Source organism: Malus sylvestris, chromosome 4, assembly GCF_916048215.2.
Source record: "Malus sylvestris chromosome 4, drMalSylv7.2, whole genome shotgun sequence".
NCBI lineage: Eukaryota > Viridiplantae > Streptophyta > Magnoliopsida > Rosales > Rosaceae > Malus > Malus sylvestris.
Genome location: NC_062263.1, coordinates 27,871,384 through 27,897,106, shown reverse-complemented (window position 1 = coordinate 27,897,106; position 25,723 = coordinate 27,871,384). Strand labels below are relative to the sequence as shown.

The window sequence follows — 25,723 nt, the reverse complement described above, 5'->3', positions numbered from 1 at the left end:
AATTTCGGTTTGGTTTATTATTTCTTAGTGTTTGCTTGTTTATTTTGTTTTATCATCGTCTAGATATCGATCAATCAATATCAACGTACAAATATGTTATCCTGATGCTGCTTACAAAAACATTTCTCATTCTTTGTGGTTTGCAGGAGTTGATTAGGGATAACGGATAAGGTTTTGGCAACATACAATATATTCGCATGTGGAACAAAAAAAAAAATAAAAGGGTAAATGTTGGATAAGGAATAAGTTATGGCGACACCTCATCCAATGAAATCAGAGGGGTCTCTGACTATCACAACATCTCACCACATTTGCGAGTATACTTCTTTGCCCAATATCTGACTTGTTCACTTCACTCTGCAGTCTCACTCTCTGCTCCTCTACCCGCCATTCTTTGATTACAACCGTGTATCTTCTGCAGTTGATGCAAAAGCAAAGTGATGGCCTCAGTTTCTCCAATGGCCAGCCAGCTTAAATCCAACTTCACCTCCCCAATCACCACCAGACCTGCCTTGCTTTCTCCCAAAGGCCTCTCTACCTCCGCATTCTGGCTCTTCCCTTCCAAGAGACTCTCTTCCTTCCCCATCAAGGCTGTCCAATCTGACAAGGTACTTTTACTTCTCATCATACATTTTCACTTCATCTATGTAAGTATTAGTGTCACTGACTATCGCTAACAAAACGTACTGATATAATATTGATATCTTGTTAATGGTGTGTTTGTCATTTTAAGCGGTGTTTTGTATAGAGAATATTGAATATGAATATACTTCTTATACATTTTAGAGTAAACTGTCAATTTGCCCTCTCAAGTATTACTTAACTTTCGATTTCCCACCAAAACATTTTAATTGGAAAATTAAGGATTTAAACTAATATTTTTGGCCGATTTCCCCCTATTATTAGTTTTTCATAGATTTCATCTGACACACCTAGATCTGGAATGTCCACCTGGACTTCGAATCGAGTTGTGCTGGCCGACTCCAGAATGGTGATGGAGCCATACGTGTAGTGATGTGGAAAATGTGAATAAATTTAAACCTAAAAGTGCCTAAATGGAAGAGTGCACTTATGAGCAGGAATGAACCCATTTCATATGTGATGTCAAAGCATAAGTAAAGTATAGTAAAGTAGGGTGATAATCATACCATCGAATGTAATCACCTATATCAAGATTTGCCAAGAATCCTCGTCGACACGAAAACTCAGCACTAAAACCTGGAGGGGCGAAAATCAAGGATGAGTGGGCCTAAAAATAAAGTTTTATAAAACCTTTTTGAAAACAGTATAACCCCTCCCAGTAAAACAAGTATAGTTTCCAAAATATACATACTATGTATAGTATAAAAATAATTACCGTAACTTGCAATATTTTAAGGATTCAATATGTCACAAAATTCGTAAATAGGCATATAACTTCTAGTAATCACAATATCTCGCATAAATAAATCTATCACATCGAATGCTCATCAACATATGCTGACACACAAGTTCATGCAGAGGTATTCTGACATGAACAGGATTGTCACGTGAAGACTGGCACTATGTGCATCATATACGAGTCCTAATTGCCTATAACAATCTAGAACAGGACTGTCACCTACAAGGGATCCAAAGTGAGAGTACGGTGCGATGTGCACATACACGTGAAAGACTGACCCTGGTCCGGGTGAGTACTAACACCGGTGCAACAACGATGAGCAGATAATGCAAATATCATCATGCAATGGGAAATCGATAATTCGATAATTCAATAACCCAAGTCAATGAAATATTATTCATAACCGTAAATACCATTAAGGCATTCATACTAGTACACATACCTATGTATCCCATAAGACGTAGTATAATTGCATGAATTCCATCAATATGGTAATTTTATGTATACATTACCCTAACCTAGATGTAACGTAGAAAATTCTTTATCAAATATATAAATGGAAACTAACAAATATATATACACTATATAAAAAAAGACCTACTCACAAATACTTGCGAGGTCGCAGCCGTTCGAACTAGGATAGCCGGAGTTTTTTATAGTAATTGCACCTAAGCATAATATTATGACCCATTAGTAAAACTCCACTAAGACAATTAAATTTGGAGAAATGGAGTGCAGATTTGAAATCAAGGCGTTGAAATACTCTAAGGAGGGCCCCGAGTAAATTTTGTAAAAGTCAACGATCAACCCTAAAAGTCAACTGAGACGCCCTGGTGGTCAACTATGTTAAAACTTTGGAATCTTACTAAATGGATGTCAAAAATGGACTCAGGACGTCTAAATTAGCCTAGAAGGGTTTTCGAGAAATTTCTGAAAAAGTCTAACACAAAGAATATTCCAAAGAATATTCTTAGAATATTCTAGAGAGCCCATTTTAGAATTGGGTCGAGCTGGAACAGTGGCCTAATTGTTTGGGCTGGGTTTGGGCTTAGGCCTTTTTTTAAAACCGGGTTAGGTCAACCCGGTGGGCTTACGGGTTGCACCCGCTAAACCCAATGAATGAGAACACTGGAATTTTTTGCGGTAAGAATTCGAATTATATCATCTTGGTCCTCAGTTATGGCCGAAAAATGGCCGAAAAAAGGTCTGCAAATTTGCGTACTCGCCGACATCTGGGGAGAAGTCCCCACGTCTTCTCTGTGAAATTCCCCTGTCCAAAACGCATCCCCACGATCAATAATAACTATGAGGATAAAAAGGAAAAAGTTTAGAGTCCCAAGGCTTACCAACATGAATGGCGAGGATTCGTTGGGAAAATCATGAAATCTCGCCGGGAAGTATGGTGATGGTACCATTGCTGCTACTGTGCATCGAGCATATTATCAAATTTGATAGAGTGTTTGAGAAGAGCAAGAAAGATGAAGGTGGTTTGGTGGGTGTGTCATTGAGCTTGGTGTTCGCCGCTGCACCATCTCGGTGCAGCCCAAAGAGACGGGGAAAGGTAGAGGGTTCTAAGAGAGATAAGTGAAGAAAGAGAGAGTTGAGTGGTGAGGTGACATGAGGTGGCAACAAGAGATTGGGTGAGTAAAGAGAGGGAAATCTAGATTTCTGGGAGGATGGGATACGTTATAGGACATGAGTGGGGTATGGGCCCCATATGGCTCACAAAACAAAACAAAATATCTCTAAACATGAAATTACCAATATGCCCTCCAAGTTCGTAGTTTCGTAAAATTTTAGCCGTAGCTTTGATTTCGATTTTGTTTACGCCTACACGTTCGTAATGATGAGCTCGATGAGGATACACTAAAAGAATAAGTCATACGTCTCTCTAAACAATGGTCAACAGAAATCAAAATCCTTGCTTCTAGGGGCATTTTCATCAACTCACTTTTAAAATTTATAAAATCGTAGAATTAGGGACGGGTTGTCACAATTTATCCACCTTCAAAAAGAAATTTTGTCCTTGAAATTTGAAATCATTTGTTATACAAAAATAGTGAAAAGACTGCAGAAAAATAAATATGTAAAGAAGATATCAAGTTAGAGCAGTTGCATGAAAGAGAATGTCATTCCGTTGTGCTCAGAGTGCAATGATTCCTCTTTCATGCCTCCAAACTCGTACTTTCCTTCTCCTTCAGTACAATACAATAATATAATACTTTTTATAAAAGCATAAAGTCGAAACTATTATATATATATATATATATATATATATATATGTAAATAGCATCACGTCAAAATACATACATATATATATATATATATAATAACGTAAAGTTAAAATAATTGTACTGAAATTAAAACTGAACATAGAAATTACGCACTCGTAGCGTGACGTACTCTGAAGATAAATGTGTAATATCTTTGGGTCATGCCCAAACAATAAATAACTAAAAATGCTAACATAAAAAAACCTACTTGTCCACTTGTTTAACAAACACAACGAATAAGTTATTGATATTACGGTCTGCAGTCTGCGATATCGACAGCTTACCATTGTCTCTATAAGCACTCAAAAAATTTATGAGGGTGCAATATTACCATCTTGCCCCTCATTGGGAAATACATATAAATCGTCTAATTAGCACCTCGACCAAGCTCCCGTACTACCCTCTTGGGTTACGTCGTCAATAGCACACAAATTTGCTACATCGTAATCTCGATCCTTCAATGCACCTATTCGCAAAATTCTTTTGTCAATCATGTACTGTGTATAGAATATCTATGCCATATCTCAAATGGTGCCATACACGTAAACAAAATAGTAACCGTAGTTACATGCAACTTTAATAAAAAATAAATGTTTGTTACAACCATACCAAGTCTACAAAACGAACAAAACACAACATGTACACTAAGGTCTGAGTAGTTCGCCATTCTAACCGTTAGTCTGAGGGTGAAATGTGGTACTGGCAAAAACTTAGTACACATGGTCTTTAAGAAGACTACCAAAGACTTGGAAGTAAACGCACATTACAGATAGATACAATAGCAGTACGCATACCATGTACCCGAACATTGTAGTTCACAACACCTTAACGAGCTGATTCATAGCGAATTTCTCTCAGATTTAGCAAGAACTATGTCAAGAAGGCTAAAGAAACACTTAAGAATTTGAGGGTCAAAACAAGTCCATCAAATCTAATTTACAAGGTAACTGGAGTGAATGCATGACATCTCGCTACAACGGTAGCTTCCAGAAGATTCAATCACCAACGATATTTGTTGGGTGATTGAAGCATTAATGGTCGAAACTAAAAATTAGATGTCCGAGCAATATTCCTAAATGATTTGTCTGCTTCAGAAGCAATACGAAGTCCAGTAGGGTAGACATGTACTCAAGGTTGACTGGAATGCCTTCCGGCACAGAGGGTGAATATGGAATCATAATCAAGAGTAAATATCGAATGAAACGTCAAAAAATTTGATAAATTCAAGAATGAGATCACGTATTCCAAGAAAAGTACCAATCTAAACAAAGGTAACATTTCAGGAATTTGGTATAAAGTTGACTGCCAGTGTTTAGAGAATTTGCTTTCGTTGCTAGGGTAAGTGAGAAAGCCATGGGTAAGACCACTACGAATTCAACAAGCTACGGGAGAAAACTCGAGTTTCAAAAGTTTGTCGGAGTGATCATCAACTTGAAGTAGGGGTTAACGGTTTTTAATCATCACCAGACTGAGTTGCTAAAATTTAGGTACGATCCTAAGGTTCAGTCTTTCACCTTTGCATATAGGTTTGAGGTTTTCTAGATAAAGTGTTTGGTTGGGTAAATTCCTAATCGGTAAGCTTAAGTAACTAAGTTCTCTCAATGATGTAGGACTTGTTCGAAAAGATGCAAGGAAAACTGGTGTAGTACTAGAAAGTGGATCGATGATGTACTTCACTTCACCATTTGGTGATATCCCAGGTAAAATTTTAAGAAATGATGCCAGAGATATACGTCCTCAAAACCTATCATACTACTTCCTTTCAATACACCACGTGCTACCAGGTTTTCACAATTTTCTCAATGCTCATTTCGCTCTTACGGCGAGAAAATAACTCGTGCTTCAAACTAATATTTACTTGTGGAAGTGATAAGAAAGATGGCTGGTCGAAGTGGTTTTGGTTACCTAAGTGGAAAATATGGTTAAAACAACTACAAGTTTATTGTTCTCCAATAAAGTTTACTCCTAAGTTTCCAAGATTTAGTTTCTTCAGCTCAAGTAGTCACTATTAATCAATCTATCAGTCGCGCCACTAATTAACGCATATATGATACTTTTGATAATTTTTATATTGTTTGTTAACCAAAAACTGTGAACCAACATTATGGCATATGGGTATCACTCCTAGATACTAGCATATGTCCAGTATCATAAATCATACCGCCTGAATACTGGTTGACAGTTCCTAGATATTGGATAATATAGTCAATTGGTAGGGCCACTCGGGTGGATAGTTTCAGACGATTGGTAAGAAACTGGTTCAGTGGGGGTGGTTTCATTAATTCTAGGGAAAATACTTGCTACACGGGGATTTCTACTAACTGTAAGTATAATAACTCGTACTCCTATGCCTATACTTATCGAAATGACGAGTATAGCACCAAAAGAAATTCTGGAAACTAGTATTGGTTAGAATGTCCTAAAATCGAAAAAGGAATTTACTAGTAATTTACTTTAGGATGGACTTAAACAGAAGTCGGTCTTCCTCCTAAAGATCCGAAATGATCACTAGTGCATTTGAAAATATTAGTGATATCGGGGACCAAAGTGGTTGTCACCCAGGTGTTCTTCTGTCAAGTGCTACCACTTTAGCACCAGGTTGTCGCTCAAGACATTTCTAGAATCTTGACGAAGTAAACTTTGTAGGAATTCTAATAGATGGTATACTAATGGATGCTACCAAGGAATCAAAACTATTCGTGGTTTCCTAACTCGAATGAGTTGGTAAAGATGACAAGATAATAGTAGTGGAATTAATGAGTAAAGTATTCGATGGTACACAGTTACCGACACAATAGTCCTGCTTTAAGGCCACAAACTCATATCCAAATCGGGATTTTCCTTGGCAGGATGGTTCTTTGTTCAAAGTCTAGAGGTGGTCCCCGAAATTTTCTTCTAACATGTCAATAAGTCATCTAAGTAACCCATAACTTAGGAAAAGCTAACATGTTTTTTGTATTCGAGGAGGTGGTAAGATTAGACACTTAGGTTTGAGAACCAATCATGCTTACATCATGCGTGTGATGAACGCAATTCTGCCCAAACTTATGCTCTGATACCAAACTGACACACCTCGACCCAGAATGTCTACCTAGACTCCGAATCGAGCTGTGTTAGCCGACACCATAAGGGTGACGAAGCCATAAGTGTAGTGATGTGGAAAATGTTAATAAATTTAAACTAAAAAGTGCCTAAATGGAAGAGTGCACTTGTGAGCGGGAATGAACCCATTTCACAAGTGATGTTAGAGCATAAGTAAATTGCAGTAAGGTAGGGTGAGAATCATATCATCGAAGGTAAACACCTATATCAAGATTTGCCAAGAATCCTAGTCGACACGAAAGCTCAGCACTAAAACTTGGAAGGGCGAAAAATAAGAGTGAGTGGGCCTAAAAATAAAGTTTTATAAAACCTTTTTGAAAACAGTATAACCCATCACTTTAAAACATGTATAGTTTCCAAAATATACATACTACGTATAGTATAAAAAAACTTACCGTACCCTGCAATATCTTAAGGATTCAATATGTCACAAAATTCGTAAATAGGCGTATAACTTCAAGTAATCAAAATATCTTGCAGAAATAAATATATCACATCGAGTGCTCATTGACATATGGTGACACATGAGTTCATGCAGAGGTATTTTGACATGAACAGGACTGAGTGTAATAATGATTTACGCTCTAGTACTACAATCACATGAAGACTGGCACTACGCGCATCATATACGAGTTCTAATTGCCAATAACAATCTAGGACAGAACTGGCACCTATAATAGATCCAAAGTGAGCGTACAGTGCAATGTGAACATACACGTGAAAGGCTGGCCCTGGTCCAGGCGTGTACTAACACCAGTGCAACAACGGTGAGCAGATAACGCAAATATCATCATGCAATGGTAAATTGAATTTTGACTACTTGCGAGGTCGCAACCGGTCGAACTAGGATAACCGGAGTCTCTGATAGTAATTGTACCTAAGCATAATATTATGATCCATTTGTAAAACTCCACTAAGATAATTAATTTGGGGAAACGGAGTGCGGATTTGGAATCAGGATGTCGAAATACACTAAGGAAGATCCCGGGCAAATTTTGTAAAAGTCAACATAAAAGTCAATTGTCAACTCTAAAAGTCAATCAAGACACCTCGATGGTCAACTATGTTAAAACTTCAGAATCTCACTAAATGGAGTCCAAAAATGAACTCAGAACGTCAAAATTAGCCTAAAAGGGTTTCCAAGAAATTAAAAAAAAATCAACACAAACAATATTCCAGAAAATATTTTGAGCCCATTTTAGAACTGTGCCAACCTGGAACAGTGGCCCAATTGTTTAGGCCAGGTTTAGGCTTAGGCCTTTTTTTAAAATCGGGTTAGGTTAACTTGGTGGGTTCACGTGTTGCACCTGTCGAACTCAATGAAGGAGAACATCAAAATTTTTTGCCAGGAAATTCTTCGGCTTCTTTTAGCTTCAAAACTCCACCAAAATTCGCCATTAAAATACAAACATGAAGCTAGGAGGGTAAGGATTCAAATTATACCATCTTGGTTCCAGCCGTGGCTGGAAAATGGCTGGAAAAAAGTCTGCAAACTTGCGGACTCGCGGGAATCTGGGGACAAGTCCCCATGTCGTCTCTGTGAAATTCCCACGATCAATAATAACTATGAGGATAAAAAGGAAAGGGTTTAGAGAGTCCTGAGGCTTACCAAGGTTGTGAACGATGAAGGTTCAGCGGGAAAATCATGAAATCTCGTCGGGAAGTATGACGATGGTGTCATTGCTACATCTGTGCATTAAGCACAATATCAAGCCGAGAGAGTGTTTGAGATGAGCAAAAAGGATGAAGGTGGTTTGGTGGGTGCGTCATCGGGCTTGGTGTTTGCCATTGCACCATCTCGGTGCAGCCCAAAGAGACGGGGAGAGGTAGAGGGTTCTGAGAGAGATAAGTGAAGAGAGAGAGAGTTGAGTAGTGAGGTAAGGTGAGGTGGCAACAGGAGATTGGGTGAGCAAAGAGATGGAGACCCATATTTCTAGGATGATGGGATACAAGATAGGGCATGAGTGGGGTGTGAGCTCCACATAGCTCACAAAACAACACAAAATATCTCTAAACATGAAATTACCAATATGCCCTCCACGTTCGTAGTTTTGTAAAATTTTACTCGTAGCTCTTATTTTGATTTTGTTTGCACCTATGCGTTCATAGTGACGAGCTCTACGAGGATACACTAAAAGATTGAGTCATACGCTTCTCTAAACAATGGTCAACTGTAGTCAAAATCCTTACCTCTAAGGGCATTTTCGTCAATTCTCACTTTTAAAATTTATAAAATCATAGATCTAGGGACATGTTGTCACATCAGCCAAATTAACATTAACTTTTATCATGTGCACACCACACGACTCTCCTTTGAGGACCAAAACGTCACTTCGCTAAACCTTTAGACTCAAAAGCTATAGAATCACACATATTTGCATAGGTTTACATTTTAGAAATCTAAAGTTTTCAATTATTTTAAAGAATGAAGCGACCGAACTACCCTCACATGTTATGCACATGCTTCCATTTAACAAAAAATTGGATGGAATGAATGAAAAATTAACATAAGGGGGCAAATCAAATTTAAATCTTAATTTTCCAATTAAAAAGTTTAGGGATGAAACCGAAGGTTAAGTGATAATTCTTGGGACAAATCGGCAGGTTACACTACATTTTAAAGGGGATTTTTGATATAAAGTCACTAGCATTAAGTTTAGTAGTACACTTGTAAGTAGTAAGATTTTAAGTTCGACTCTCGTAAATAGTTACAATATTTAATTATGACCTATTGTATGATTTAGCGCAAATACTAGTGTTAATAACAGTTTCCTGAGTTTAACAAGTTTCTAATTGTATGGTATGATGATTGAATCAATTTTGCAGCAAAATTTCCAAGTGGTTCAACCCATCAACGGTTTCATTGGAAGCTTGGAGACTCCAGTGACATCAAGCCCCTTGATTGCTTGGTACTTGTCCAACCTCCTAGCCTACAGGACAGCAGTCAGCCCACTTCTCAGGGTTATTGAGGTAAGACATGAAATACAGACAGTTAAATCATTAAAATACATAACAAAGTAGACTCCACAAAAATATGTATCAAAAGCGCATGTCTCCGTATTCCAACCTATGGAGTGTGGGTCTAAGTTTCAACGAATGATATATAGAGATAAACACACCATTATGTATACCTGATAATAAAATTTGGTTCCCGGAGCATTATTATATTCATAAGAAAAAAAATTGAATTAGTCGTAGTGTGCTATATATCTAAACTAAATGTCACATTTTAAATGAAAATACGCTTAGTTCTCAGTCATCTCATGATTAATTTAGACCGTAAATGCGGGATATGTTTGACATAAAGCTTTCATCAAAATCAAGCATGTCATACACAATATACCAAGGATTGAGTACTAGGAACATTTGTACTTATGCACCATTATGCATGTATAATATGATTAAATTAGTAATCAATACGTGTTTCATGCAATTAATAATTGGGTTTTTATCACAATTGGTCCCTGAAATTAATCTTCACCATCAAGATGGTTCTTGATTCCTCAAATTGAAAATCAATCAATGTAATCCCTGAAAATAGGTGTCGCAAATCAATGTGGTCATTCCGTCACAATTCTGCTAAAAAATTCGTTAAGTGCATCAAAATGGTCATTGAAATTGGCATGTGACATCAAAGTGGTCCCTTAAATTAAAAATCGATCAATGTAGTTGTGCAAATAAGTGTCCCAAATCAATGTAGTCCTTCAATCAAAATTTTGTTATGTGCTGATGTGACATATAAATGGATCACATAAGCCTAATTAAATTTAAAAAATTACAAATAGGTTTAATAATTTAATAATAAAAAATTGTGAACCCAAAAACCTAGTCCACATTCCTCTACCTCCTTTTCAAAAAAAAAAAAAAAAAAAACAAAACAAAAAATCTTAATACATACAACTTTACACACTTCGACATCCTTCACCATATTGAACCTGGATCAAGATCACCTTTGGGGATGGCTTGACTGATTGGCAACGACTTCTTGGACATCACCGTTAACATTTAGGCGATTAGCATCCTCACAACTTTAATCTTGGAGAGCTTGTTTGGTGCTTCCCTGATAGTCTGGTGACTCAAAGAACGACGATGTTTGCCTTGAGATAATGAGGTTATAATCGAGGTGCGTCTATTGTTGGTTGAAAACTATTTCCAAACCCTCTCTTAGGCATTGATTAAACCTTGTGCCTTTGAGAATTTATGGAATGGAGCTCTCTTCGGAATAGGTCCTACTATAAGAAAAAAAAATTCTATTGTGCAAAAAGGTATTTAGATAACTTTTTAAATTAATTATTATAACCACGTCAGCACATAATAAATTTTTTACAGAATTATTGCGAAATGATCATATTGATTTGCAACACCTATTTTCTAGGACTACATCTATCGATTTTCAATTTTAGGAACCATCTTGATGATGTGAGTCAATTTCAAGGGTCATCTTGATGGTGCGAGTCTATTTCAGGAACCATTTGTGATAAAAATTCATCAATCTTGTGGGACCCATTTATGTGCAACATCAGCACTTAACATAATTTTTAATAGAATTGTGAATGAAAGATCACATTGATTTGCGACATATATATTTAGGAACTATATTGATTGATTTTCAATTTCGGTGACCATCTTGATGGTGAGGGTCAATTTAAGGAACCATTTGTGATAAAAATCCTTAAAAATTACCAGTCGTGTATGTATGCCTTGGAAATTGATCATCTCCAGATTCCTTTCACCAAATCCACCAAATCAACAAATCCGGCCTTTGGAATTTGATCCAACGGCGAAAGCCTCATGTTTTTAGCCGTTGAATCAAATTTCAAAGGTACAGATTTGTTGATTTGGTAGATTTAGTGGAATCCCTTTCCGTATGCCTTCTTTTCAACTGATTAAACTATTACCCACAAACCCAAAAACAAGATCTTTTGGAAGTGTAATCTTGAATCAAATCAAAGAAATTCCCAATTGAAAAGACCCGTGTGAAAAGCGAGGAAACATAAGGAATAATATTTTGTGTAATATTTTAAAGAAAGGTAAAATATTACTGCAGATAATAAGTCCATTGAGGCAGCTTAACCAAGAGGCTGAAACTGGAGGTCCGACGGCTCTTATAGAATTGTTTCCCAGTTCTGATAAAGCCAAAGCTGCGGTTCCAAGTTGTCTTTCGGGTTAAAAACAAAAGAAAATAAGGGTATAAACGCGTATTCAACTTTCGTTTTAGGCTTCCGAAATTGTCAACGATGCAACCAAATTTGGCCAAATCTTTTAGGAACGACGGTCACTTAAGTCCATGAACGTGTGTATCTAGTTTGTCACCATTAAAATAATTAAGGCTACAAAGTTGGGTTGAAATTCCAATTCTGATCCAATGGTATTTGATTTTGGAAAACCGAAATCAAATATGTTGACATCCAAAATTCCGAAAAGATTAGGAGCAAAATCAGAATGTATCTTACCGTCACAAAAAAAATTTAAAAAAAAAAGGATTAGAATTTGGAACCTAATGATTCCAATTCGATATGATTGATATTCAAGCTTAACATTAAGAACTATCAATTATGTTGTATTTTTTTTTTATGGGGAAAGAAAATTTCATTAAAGAGAGAAGCCCCTCACACAGCCGGAGCCATTACAATCAAATAACAGGGCTAAGTTTGCTTCAAAAGGAAGACAAGCATCCCATATACAAAGATTATCCATTTTCAGCCCAATCGCCGGCATAGTGTCTGCATCAAAATTCGCCTCCTTGAAAACATGGCCCCACTGATATCCTAGAAGAAAGAGGCACACCACCTAATATCTTCAATGATAGAACTCAAGTGTCACGGCGCTTCGCAAGCCCCATGAACAACATCAATGATAAGCTTAGAGTCACCCTCCACACACACATGTGTCAGGTTTATCCTCCTAGCCCAGATTAGGGCCTCATGTAACGCCATGGCCTTAGCAATATTGATGGTGGAGGACCCCAAACTCATAGCACTAGCGAGAATAGGCTTACTGCTCCAGTTCCTGATAATGAAACCTCCTGCCGTCACAGAGTTTGACACCAAACCGTCGAAATTTATTTTAACATATAGGTATAATGGACAGCTCCTTAAAATAGTCATTAACCATAGCCATAGCTCAAAGAAAAGCTCTGCTATGGACAGGCTTTTCATTCCTGAAAATGCTTCCATTTATATTATTCCAAATCTGCCAGCAAATAGAACTAGCTTTGCTTAAATTGCTTACAACATTTGAATTTTTGTGAGAGAGGGTCACAAGCCAATCACTTATCTTGAGGTTGATATCAAAATTTGATAAAGACTTATTAGTGGCACAACCCTAAACCTGCTTAACATAAGTCTTCAAATGACGATTATGGCGGAGGCTTATTCAACTTTTCCTTAGCATTGGGTTTGAAAAATCATAGCCCAAACACGATGGGCATGAAAGCCGTGAGTATGCAAGGCTCTATCGGGTTTATTGGGCTTGGGTTGGCTGCTAGGAGTAGCCCAATGCGTGGCAACAGGCCACGGGCTAAGGGAAAAAAGCCCAACAGTAACTCTGTTGGCATTTTGGGCTTAGATCAATGCAGGAGCAAGCCCAGCCCAAAGGTTGGCTTACGAGTGTTGCGAGGAAACCGCAGTCGAGGCTGGGTTTTGATTTTTGGGCCATAGGGACAAGCCTAATCTTCAAGATTGGTTTGTGGTGTTGTGGGCCGTGGTTGGGGACTAGTCCAACACGTTGAAAAAATGTTGTAGATGGGCCAAGGCTTCAAGCCCATGTCAATGACAAGGTCCAGCATGCTTCTGGCATACGGGTTGAGTCAGGTTTAGTCCCGGGTTGTAGGCCAGTATGATTGTCATCCTAGGCCGAGGCCTGGTCGAATTCTGAGGGAAGGCAACAAGCCCAGAGGGCTGCGCAAAGTCCAAATCAACGTCCCAAGGTCTGTCACACGATGGTGTCGCAAGAAATTACCCAATTTTGTTTTTTTTTTTTCGAATCTAGGGTTGAAAAACCCTAATTACTTCTAAATTAATTTCGATTCTTTGACTCACAAATTCCACATAGCGATTATATAATTGCGTATGCATGAACATATATTTTCAAATCAAGGTCATTTCAAATATCTTACTTTATTTTAAGCGTACCTGATTTGCAGAAAACACAAAAGCCTTTGAATTTGTAGAAGATTCGTCTCGGAAAGCTGGAATTGTATCTCCAATATGTTGTATCACGTTCAATACAGAAAAATTAAATTGAATCAATAACATGTAGATCAATTCAACAAAATAATAAATTAATCATAAAAGGAATGATTAAAATGTAATACTCCCTTGATTGAATAATAAGCTCTCTTTAACGTAGAGTCAAGAGCGTGCTGATAACGTGTTGTAGACATAATTTACTGAACGATTATGGAGGCCATAGAGAGAGTAAGGTGCGGCAATAGTAGAGAGAAGAAAGAGATGTGTAATTGTAGGTGTGTTCTATTTCACCCTATTGTGCTTTTATTTATAGTAGTAGGGAAGGTTACTTCCTTACCCTTTTAGAATTACAACTCTAATAGGATATTAACTACTAAAGGGAATATAAAAGATATCTCTAGATATGTTATGATTTACACAATCACATTCATATTCTAATAGGACTGTAACAATTATAAACTTATTAAATTCACAATTTTAGTAACGTGTTGCATATTTTATGTGTGTGGTACGAGTACAAGGCATGGGCCACTTGTAATATTTTTGTTAATTTTCTAATGGATTGTTATTTTTTCTAGTCTTGAAAAATGAGTATAGGTCAAAGTTACACTACTTCTTGGACGCCATCAAGGTATAAAATATCGATGATATCAGAAATATCGGTAGTCCAAAACACGAAAATATCGATGGAAATGTCGGTATATTATCGATATCGATAAAAATAATATGGAAACCAAGGAAATTGTAAGAAAAACTTGGAAATTTTTATTGAAACTTTGTAGGATGTTTATTTAGTCAATTATCTATTAGTTTATCACAAAAAATTGGAACGAAATGCATTGCATGATGGATTTAACTGATTTAAGTTGATTATACAGCGAGCTGGCAAACATTGTGAGTGTAGAAAATATGTAGTAATTAATGAAAGAAGTTTAAACACACCATAATCATTTATATATAATGAATTAGTACAATATTTTATACTTTATACATTGCATGGTAAGATACATGACTGACTTATTACCCTTTATTTTTTTTATTTAAGAATTATATGATTGTGGGGGTTTTATTTAAAATTTATATTGAAGATTGGATTCCTTGTTCCTTGTTCCTTGTCTGCACATCTCCTTGAGCCAAGAGCCACCAGCTCTTTTTTTTTTCTTGTGCCGGAGCCAACAGCTCTCTGTTAGTATTTTCTGACAAAGCTCTCTCACTTTATGTCAAAATAAATAATTATTTCGAAACACCCATAGAAAAATGTCAGCTTAGAACACGTGTCGCGCATCCATGCATTTGTTCCTTAGGATTCCAAATGAAAGGTCAGATCTCTCTCTCATTTCTGAATGCAGTATAGAAATTCGAGAGCCTTCGCATTTCTCTAGAACAGACAAAAGACTCTTCATTTCACTCATCCATCTCTCTTCTTCCTCCATGCTATGCAAGAGAGAACCATAGCCAATCCTCCATAACAACATGACATCAATATAGTGCCCACCTCTATCTAAATATGAAAATGGTCTCCATAAATCTTTCAACTGACATCTAACCTCACCTTTCTCCCTCTCCTTCTCGTCTCTGCAACTCGGTGAACGCAGAAACCCTCCGGTGAGTTTCTTGAATTTGTTTGGTTAGGTAAGTTTCGGGTTTACCTCTTTCTGTTCTAGATTGAAGGTTAGATGTGAATTTTAAGTTCTATCTCGTGTTTTTCCAAGGTTTTGGGAAGAAATCGGCTCAGGAATAGGCACACCCATCTCCAGCGAGGCCGTGGGTGTCGACGAACTTTTCGAACACCTCCGACCGTTTCACGGCAAACGGAATATATAAAAACATTCATCTCGTCTTCTATTTCATTTTGATACCTAGATCAGAGTCTAGGGTCTTCTTTTACAGTCGGCCGAAGCTGTAGAAGCTCCGGCGTTCTTCTCCAAGTAGCGCAGTTCCAAAATATCGCGATAGTTTCGGAAATATCGCGATATTATCAATATTATCGATAATATCGCGAGATTTTGACGAAAACTCGTTGGATACCTATTAAAACATCAGTACCGTGAAAAATCGATAATATCGGCGCCATCACTTAGCGATCCTACCAGTAATATTTGTTGATTTTAAGTTCCCTTAGTTGATTTTGTTTATTGATGGTCTTCACGTTATGCAAACCTATAAAGTGATGTTATGCAAGTAAAGTATACATGCTACACACAAATATAAAGAATTTAGCGAGGTTTGACAAACTTTACCAATTTATCGTGTGATTCCTCTTGAGTAATCACCTGCACTATAGAGAATAAAAACTCGGTTACAATAACTTATTGGAAATCCTTATGCTAAACCCCAAAACCTTGCTTTAGAACTCTCTATCACTCTTGGTTTTTTACCCTTGTATTCTCTATGTTGTTCGTGTGAATAATCAACCTCCAACAAGCCTCTTTATAATACATAGATCGATAGTTACATGTCTTACAAGTATAGTATAAGATTCTTAAATCCTTTTAGAATAGGAAAAACTAGCTTATTTCCTAATCTTAAATTTATTGGGATTATAAAAATAAAAAAACCTATTTCTCAATTTTTATGAAAAATAACCTGTGCACATTCCTTTTATCTTTCCCAAAACATCAATTAGAAACCTGAACCTATTTGGCCTTGTTATTTTGACTAGCCAAATCACAATTTTGGTAAGTGGTGGAGACTTTTTTCCAAGAAAATACCGATGACTTGGCAAGAACTAAAAAAATAAAGTGCTAGATCGAACCTAGGGCTCACTTTTCTTTGTTCCCCATAAATACCACAACGTCCTGCTGCACTCGTCCATACCAGCTTTCAACTTTCGATTCACCTCACCACCCACCTTTTTTCACAAAACACAAAACATATATATTCTTTTGGGTTTGTAGATCACAATAGCATATATTCTTAGCTTAATTTGTGTAAAGCAAATTAAGCAGAAGAACAAAATACTGCAGAATATAGTTGAGAAGCTCACAGGCCACCAGCAAAATGGGAATCATGGAAAGATCAATGGGACTGTGGTGCTGATGAAGAAGAATGTTTTGGACTTCAACGATCTCAACGCTTCGGTTCTCGATGGCGTGTACGAGTTGGTCGGCCAAGGGGTTTCTCTGCAGCTCATCAGTGCCGTTCATGCTGATGATTCCAGTGAGTTCATCTTTTCAGTGCAAGATTATACGGTTTCTGTGCATGATTAGGGAGAAAATCAATAATTGATAGAGTTTTCATCAAGCCTAGAGATCATTAGTTTTGTTTTAGATTGGTTTAAGATTCTGGTTCTTTTTCTTTGATGCATTATTTATGATAAGATTAAGATTGTTAAATCACTCTCCCTCTTTCTCTGGTGGATTGGTTGCGTTATTAATTCTGCAGTAATGCTATTATTACCATGTATTTATACCACATTTATATATCACCTTATGTAACATCTGATGTGAACAGTCACATCATTTAAATTAATCAGAATTTAATTTAAATTAAAAAAAATTAATAAACCAATAATTTAAAAATAAAAAGAAAAACTAAAATTAATGGTGATTGTGGAATACAAGAAGTCTTCTCCTTCCTTCCCCGTTCAATCCTGCTTCTTCTCTCGATTCTTCTTTCAAGCTGTCACCTTTGTTGAGATAGCAGATGACATCAGCATCTGGGACTGCAACCACTCTAAACCCAAGTCCCTAGACGGCGTTGGTGGTGGTGGTGGTGGCCAGCTCTGCCGCTGCATTGGCAAGGTCTGCATGGTTGAAGTCATATGTTATCCCTAAAATAGCATTACTGATTCTTATCATGTTTTTTATACCATATTTATATACCACCTTATGTGGTATTTGATGTAGACAACCACATCATTTATATTAATCAAAATTTAATTTAAATTAAAAAAATTTAATAAACCAATAATTAAAAAAAAAACTAAAATTAAATGGTGATTGTGGAATACACCCGTTCAATCCTGCTTCTTCTCTCATTTCTTCTTTCAAGCTGTCATCTTTTCTGAGATAGCAGATGACATCAACCATGCAGACCTTGCCAACGCAGCGGCAGAACTGGCAGCCACTACTACCACCAACGCCATCTAGGGACTTGGGTTTAGAGTGGTTGCAGTCCCAAACGCTGATGAAGTTGTCATCGGAGGTCTTCAGGGTCTCCAAGGCATCGGCAATGGTGGCGGAGACAGAGAGGGACCTCAGGGCCGACTTGGCTAGGCAGAGGTCGGATACCTCCTACCTCAAGAAGCTCACTGCCATGCAACTACAAGTTAAGTGAGAATTGTTGGCAGGCAGAGGAGGCGGAGGAGTATGGGCTAAAAGAGGCAGAACCTTTTAGAATGTTGGTGGTGGTGTGAGTAGTGTGAAGTGGGTACAAAAGTACAAGAGAGGATGGTATTCCATGCTAACGTGAAAAAAAATGGCGTGAACTGTTTTGGAAGACGAAACGGATGAAGAAGCAGGATTGAACAGGAAGGAAGGAGGAGACTTCTCGTATGTTACCATCATCATTTAATTTAATTTTTTTTTTTTAATTATTGGTTTATTAAATGTTTTTAATTTAAATTAAAATATGATTAATTTAAATGATGTGGTTGTCCACATCAGATACCACATAAAATGATATATAAATATGATATAAAAACATGTTAAGAATAACATTACTGTTAATTCTGACATGGTATTATTTTTTTTTTCACAATAATTGATGGAGTAAATGCTATTTTTGTTAAATATGCAAAATTGATTAAATCACTTACTCTCTAATCCAAGTAGGCAACAACTAAAGACAAAACTTACTTCTAATAGACAATGTGTCCCGATCAACTTTACGTGAGTACCCTTGTTTTTGTTTATTTTTTTTTTTTTAATTTTCCGTCCTTTATTACGGCTGAGAATGGAAACAGCTTTACGACATATCTTCAAATAAACGACCTCGATCACAAAAGTCGGTCTATTTTTTTCCATTTAACTTTTGGGGTCTAAAACCTGAGTAAAAAGATAACCGTGTTTGCTTCCAGTCCTGAGGCTTTTATTATATTTTTATTTTCATTGCGTTACACTGTTAGACCTCTATGGTCCGGATGGACCGGACCGGAGACCAAGTCATATATTTGGATCATGAAATAAGATCATATGCTAAAAATCAGAATTAAATATTAATGATGCACAACATGAGGAACTATATTAATTGGTCGGTGATGTTAGAGATATCATCTTTTGTAGACTACATGATGTGTGATGGTTAATAGTTAAACTCCTTTAAATCATTAAAAAATAAGTTCAACTATCAATCTTCACATTATGTGTTCGATAAAAGATGAACAAAAAATTCCAACACTCTGGCATTTTCCTATTTGGGTTCTCTACCATTTGGAATAATTAGTCCAGTTGTGATTATGTCGTCATGATAGCTTGATGGGAATTCGAAATAGTAGGTTAGAAAATTGGTGTTGGTTTGTGCAAAAAGTGACATAATTAATCTTGTGAAAAATAAGATAATGATTTTTAAATCATGGTTATTAGTCATTCCATTTGTTGTTTTTTCATAGTGACCATGTCATTAACTGATTACACAGGTACATTAATCTTACCTTTGAAAGCCAACCATAAGTCTAAACTAGACCAATCACATGATAGTGGCTAAGAGATGTTGAAATGTTTCTTTGAGTCTTTTCGACCTCTCAAAAAGGTGGACCGCCATAATTTGGCCACCAACTGGTAACTTCTTACAAAAGAAAAACCTACCAGTTTAACCTGAAAATGAAGCACCATGCAACTGGACGTGGCTTTTAACCCTTTTTGTTACTATGCTTTTTAACTTTTTTCCAGATCCAATTCCTTTGTTCTTTTCCCTTGAATATTCTAATAAAACTTCTTCAGAGTTGTTCCTAATAAAATTTAAGCACAAGAATATGTGAGTTAGGTCAGTTATACATGATAATGTGCTAATTCCCTTGCAGTCGAGTTCAAATTCCATTCTCTGTAAATCAATCAAGTAGTATATAATATCATATTGTAAAAGATGAAAAAAAAAAAAAAACTCGAGCATATGAACTTGCTATATTTTCTTGATTGATAAATTAATTTATGACTAATTGATATATGAATTTTGTAGAAAATGGATGGAAGGGGAAGCTTGGACAGCCAGCTTATTTGGAAGACTGGATTACCACAATCACACCTTTAACAACAGGAGAGTCTGCATTCAAGGTTACATTTGACTATGAAGAGGAAGTAGGAGTTCCAGGAGCATTCTTAATCAAAAACAACCACCACAGTGAGTTCTTCCTCAAGACCGTCACACTCGAAAATGTTCCCGGTGAGGGCCGTGTACACTTCGTTTGCAACTCTTGGGTGTACCCTACTGAAAAATACACCAAAGACCGTGTTTTCTTCGTCAACAAGGTAACGAATGATTTGCACGTTTCATTAGTGTCTGCTTTATTTTATTATTATTATTATTTTTTTTTTTTTGTGAGATTGAGAATATATGGTATCCTAAGCTAAAGACTAAAGTTCATGCCTGCTATATGTTTGTGCAGACTTATCTTCCAAGTGAGACACCGTTGCCGTTGCGAAAATACAGAGAAGAGGAGTTAGTACACTTGAGGGGTAATGGAAAAGGGGAGCTCCAAGAATGGGACAGGGTTTATGACTATGCTTACTACAATGATTTGGGGAAACCTGATGAAGGTGCCAAATACGTCCGTCCTGTTCTCGGAGGGTCTAGTGAGTACCCTTACCCTCGTCGTGGAAGAACTGGCCGACCACCAACTAGGACAGGTTAGCGATCTGCAATATTTTCTCTATTTTTTTAGAGTTACTAATGAGAATCCAAAGTTAATCTAGTTTTCGGTATCTTTAGAGTTAATGTTTATTAAAAAGTGTAAACTTGATATACTAATATGGAATTTAATGAACTGATGATGTTATGATCACTAAGATTTTTCTGATCTTATTGTAACAGATCCTAACAGCGAGAGTAATCTGCCGCTTATTCAGAGCTTAAACATCTACGTTCCAAGGGATGAAAGATTTGGACACTTGAAGCTGTCAGACTTCCTTGTTTATGCCCTGAAATCCACAGCTCAGTTCATTACACCGGAGCTAGAATCCTTGTTCGACCAAACTCCTAGCGAGTTTGACAGCTTTGAAGATGTGCTTAAGCTCTACGAAGGAGGCATTCCGTTGCCTGAAGGTTTATTGAAGGATATTGGAAACAAGATCCCTGCGGAGATGCTGAAGGAAATTTTCCGAACTGATGGTGCACAATTGCTCAAATTCCCAAAGCCTCAAGTGATCAAAGGTAACGAAAACATTTTGAATTTAGAGCCTTACAACACAAACAATAGCCTACGAAATAATGCACTATTTTCTTTCGTCTAAGTTCTGACTGTGATATTTTGCTTGGGTAAAGAGGATAAATCTGCTTGGAGGACCGATGAAGAATTTGCGAGGGAAATGCTGGCTGGAGTAAACCCTGTCAACATTGCTCGTCTCCAAGTAATCTTCGCATTACATTTCGTGGATTTTCTGCAATGATAATGAAATAAATGGACACAAGAGACCAACAAAACTTTCTAAATGTTATTTTTCGCTTCATCTCTAATCATGCATCTTATTGAATTGCAGGAATTTCCGCCAGCAAGCAAGCTAGATCCAAAAGTTTACGGTGATCAAAACAGTACAATAACCAAAGAACATATAAAGAACAACTTGGATGGACTAACAGTGGATGAGGTAAAATATTTTATTCATTTCGTTGAAAGAAAAAAAAAAACTGACAATATGCTGTTACTTTGCAATTAGATTATGTTGGTTCTGTATCAAATTGTAATGGTGAAAATGAATTTGGTTGAACAGGCACTCAAGAAAAACAAGTTATTCATACTAGACCATCATGATTCACTGATGCCGTACCTGAGGCGGATAAACTCAACTTCGAACAAGATCTATGGTAGCAGAACTCTGTTGTTCTTGCAAAATGATGGGACTTTGAAACCATTGGTGATCGAGTTGAGCTTGCCTCATCCCGAAGGAGATCAATTTGGTTGCATTAGTAATGTCTACACACCAGCTGAACAAGGTGTGGAAGGTTCCATATGGCAACTGGCTAAAGCTTATGTGGCTGTCAATGACTCCGGAGTCCATCAACTCATCAGCCACTGGTTGAACACTCATGCAGTGAGTGAGCCAGTTGTAATTGCCACAAACAGGCAACTAAGCGTGGTTCACCCGATTTACAAACTTCTGCATCCTCACTTCCGTGACACGATGAACATCAATGCATTTGCGAGGCAAATCCTCATCAATGCTGGCGGTATTCTTGAGACGACAGTTTTCCCAGCTAGGTATGCCATGGAGATGTCATCAGTTGTGTACAAGGATTGGAATTTCAATGAGCAAGCTCTCCCTGCCGATCTCATCAAAAGGTAAACAAAAAATTTAAACTTTTGGACTTTCAATTGAATAAATCAAAGGAGAATCAAGGTGCATAAATAAATAGTGGTGTGCAAATGTAGAAAATGGGGAGCGGAAATTATTTACCTTAGTGATAACATTCATTTCTTGTTCTAATCACATTGCCTTGGCTTTGATCAAAACAGAGGAGTGGTAGTGAAAGATAAAAATTATCCACACGGTCTTCGCCTACTGATCGAGGACTACCCGTATGCTGTCGATGGGATTGAAATCTGGTTTGCAATAAGAACATGGGTTGCAGACTACTGCTCTTTCTACTACAAGACCGATGATATAATCCAGAAAGACGCCGAGCTCCAATCCTGGTGGAAGGAGCTAGTAGAGGAAGGCCACGGTGACAAAAAAGACGAGCCCTGGTGGCCAAAATTGCAGACTTTCGAAGAGCTAGTTGAAATCTGCACAATTATCATATGGACTGCTTCCGCTCTCCATGCAGCTGTCAACTTCGGACAGTACCCTTACGCCGGATACCTTCCCAACCGCCCTACTATAAGCCGAAAATTCATGCCCGTAAAGGGAACTGCTGAATACGAAGAGCTCAAGTCCAACCCCGACAAAGTGTTCTTGAAAACAGTCACTGCTCAGCTGCAGACACTGCTTGGCATTTCCCTCATTGAAATTTTGTCAAGGCATTCTACTGATGAAGTGTACTTGGGTAAGCGAGACACGCCCGAGTGGACAGCAGATGCTGCGCCATTGGAAGCATTCAACAAGTTTGGAAAGAAACTGGAGGAGATTGAGAAGAGGATTATAAGTATGAACAATGACGAGAAGTTGAAAAACCGCGTTGGACTTGTGAAGGTGCCTTACACTTTGCTGTTTCCTACTAGTGGAGGTGGACTTACTGGCAAGGGAATTCCCAACAGTGTCTCAATTTAAAGCTTCTGTAGTATTAATTATAGTTAATTAGTATACTAAGCAAAGGTTAAATGTGATTCTTTTTTTGTGTGATATGCTAGAAGTATGACCTAAAAATTGTAGGTGGAATAAAAGCCATGTAAATATATTGGCTAACTGTTCAACATATATTTATAATGTATTACATAATTTGTTCTTAGTAAGGCGTACAATATCAGCATAACAATTATGGACAACCATAATAATGTTTTTTTAACTTTCTTTTCCGTTATTAATAAAATTTCTTTCGTACCATTGAGAGTTGAAAAAAAAAACCATAACAATGCCATTTACCACAAAAATCAAGTCGAAGTAATATGTTTTTACCCCAAGTAAATAACAAACCTTATTCTAATAAATTTCGTTGAGAGGAAACAACATATTGTATAGGTCTTTTCGATTTACATTAATAAATAATTTCATATTTAAAGTTAACAAAAGGCCAGAAACAATTTTTCTCAACTGAAGTCAATCCAAACAAATTTCTCTCCAATTAAGGAGAATACCTCTTAATTAAAAAAAACGTCATTGTTGAGCTCTCCTTATAAGCGCAAAACGTTAATGACTTGGTAATGCGTACCGTTGAAATTTGATCAAACGACTATATTTATTATAACTTTTGAATGGGCTACCTGTTCATAGCTGTTAGATCAACCAAGTTTCTCAAAAAACACGTTTTCATAAGAGCAAGATGAACAATACCAATTATTGCAACTTTCCAGATAATATGAATTTCTTAACTACCCTAGAGAGTTTACTTGTAAGAAATTTGATATGGAGCCTGGAGAGGGCATTCGCAGTCCTCGATTAGTTTTTCTCAGCAATATAGAGTTGAAGGCGTTGCCTCAGCCCCCAATGGCTGCCAGAACTCACTATTCTTGAACGAGTAGAGACTAAATATTGCCTCGAAGCGTGGAGTGAGGCTTGCCACAGGATGGCTAGTGTGATCTCAGATATCACATTTTTATATGATGGTGAAAATCAAACTCGGGAAACAAAAAACACAAAATACAAGATTTAGCCTAAGTTTTTAGTGCGACAACAAATTGATGTTTTATGTTTCCCAAGAACATAGTCTAAAATAATAAAAACATAATGTACGTATAACATAAAGTTAGAGCTTTTAATAATAATAAAAAAAAATCATGTAAGCTATCTTACTATGTCTATCACAACCGGCACCTCAACCACTGCTGCCATCGCCACCTCCCACACTACCACCTAGTGACGGAGCCAGAATCCTCAAATAATAGGATCATAATATCAACCAAAAAAACATTGTTGGGTTATTTCGTCAAGCACCTAGTAAGCATATGTCAATTCCTGTCAACAAATGTTGAAAGCTTATTGTAAACACGGAAATTCCTGCGATGAACGAGACAAGAAACACGTGTACAAAATAATATTTGTATTGATGATTTAGGGGTTACAATCTCTTCTACAAATTTAGCCTCTGATTCTATCTTTGCAATGGGTGGATTTGATGTTGTTGGTCCAAAGGGCCGTCGGGGCTTGATCTTGGGATAAACAGTTGTGCAGATTTGTTGATGTCGTGGATCCAAAGGGTCGTTAGGGCTTGATCTAGGGATGAACGAATGATGAACGATGGACACTTTCTTCAAGGGCCTTCGGGGCTTGATCTTGAATCAGCGGAAGTTTTTCAAGGGCCGTTGGGGCTTGATTTTGAATGAGGATTTAACGAAGAACGAAGAGAGCTCTCTTGATCCTTCGGGATTTGCTTGGGAGCTTTTGAGTTTCAAAGCTTCAAGGTTGTGGTATGAGGTGAATTGGTTATCAATTGGTGTCCCCAAAATGAATGCCTTGGCCTCCTATTTATAGAATTCCAAAACTTGATTTTTTTTGGATTTAAATATTAGATGAAATAAATCATTTCTGTCAGGTGTTGACACATGTCCCGTTTGTTGACTTTTCCGATTTATTTTGATTTTTCGTTTATTCACATGCTATGTGTAAAATTTATGTGACACATAAACATTGAAATTTTAATTATTGATCAACATTTATTTTACCGAAATTTCGATGTCTACAAATGCCCCCACTTCAAGGCGCGTCGTATACATGTGTTTGTCACGTGTAGAAGATGCGTTTTGAAGTCCCTTATTGCAGATGTTGATCCAAGGGCCGTTGAGGCTTGATCTTGAACTGGGTTGGTGATTTCTTCAAGGGCCGTTGGGGCTTGATCCTGAACTTTGTTTGAAATTTCTTCAAAGGCCGTTGAGGCTTGATCTTGAAGGTTGAAATTGGACCACAAGGAGCTTCATGTGGTAGATGATCTTTTGCTTTGGTAGTGGGTGAATCGGCATGTATTTTGTTGCGCTTGTTGACTTTCCATAGCTTTGATCTTGAACTGGTTCAGAGGATTTTCTGGTTTCCTCC

General features: G+C 37.2%; 1 protein-coding gene and 1 pseudogene across 1 annotated transcript; both read left to right on the top strand.

Moving 5' to 3' along the window:
• The first annotated feature begins 228 nt into the window (after positions 1–228).
• Positions 229–23,486, top strand: LOC126619025 (probable linoleate 9S-lipoxygenase 5). Its single transcript, XM_050287276.1, has 10 exons — positions 229–608; positions 9,583–9,726; positions 16,913–17,105; positions 20,064–20,353; positions 20,491–20,731; positions 20,916–21,254; positions 21,366–21,451; positions 21,581–21,688; positions 21,812–22,380; positions 22,555–23,486. Exons 1-10 carry the CDS (start codon positions 441–443, stop codon positions 23,306–23,308), a joined length of 2,892 nt encoding a protein of 963 aa, XP_050143233.1. The 5' UTR covers positions 229–440; the 3' UTR covers positions 23,309–23,486.
• On the top strand, positions 10,846–10,975 carry LOC126620530 (U4 spliceosomal RNA; annotated as a pseudogene).
• Positions 23,487–25,723: the final 2,237 nt, after the last annotated feature.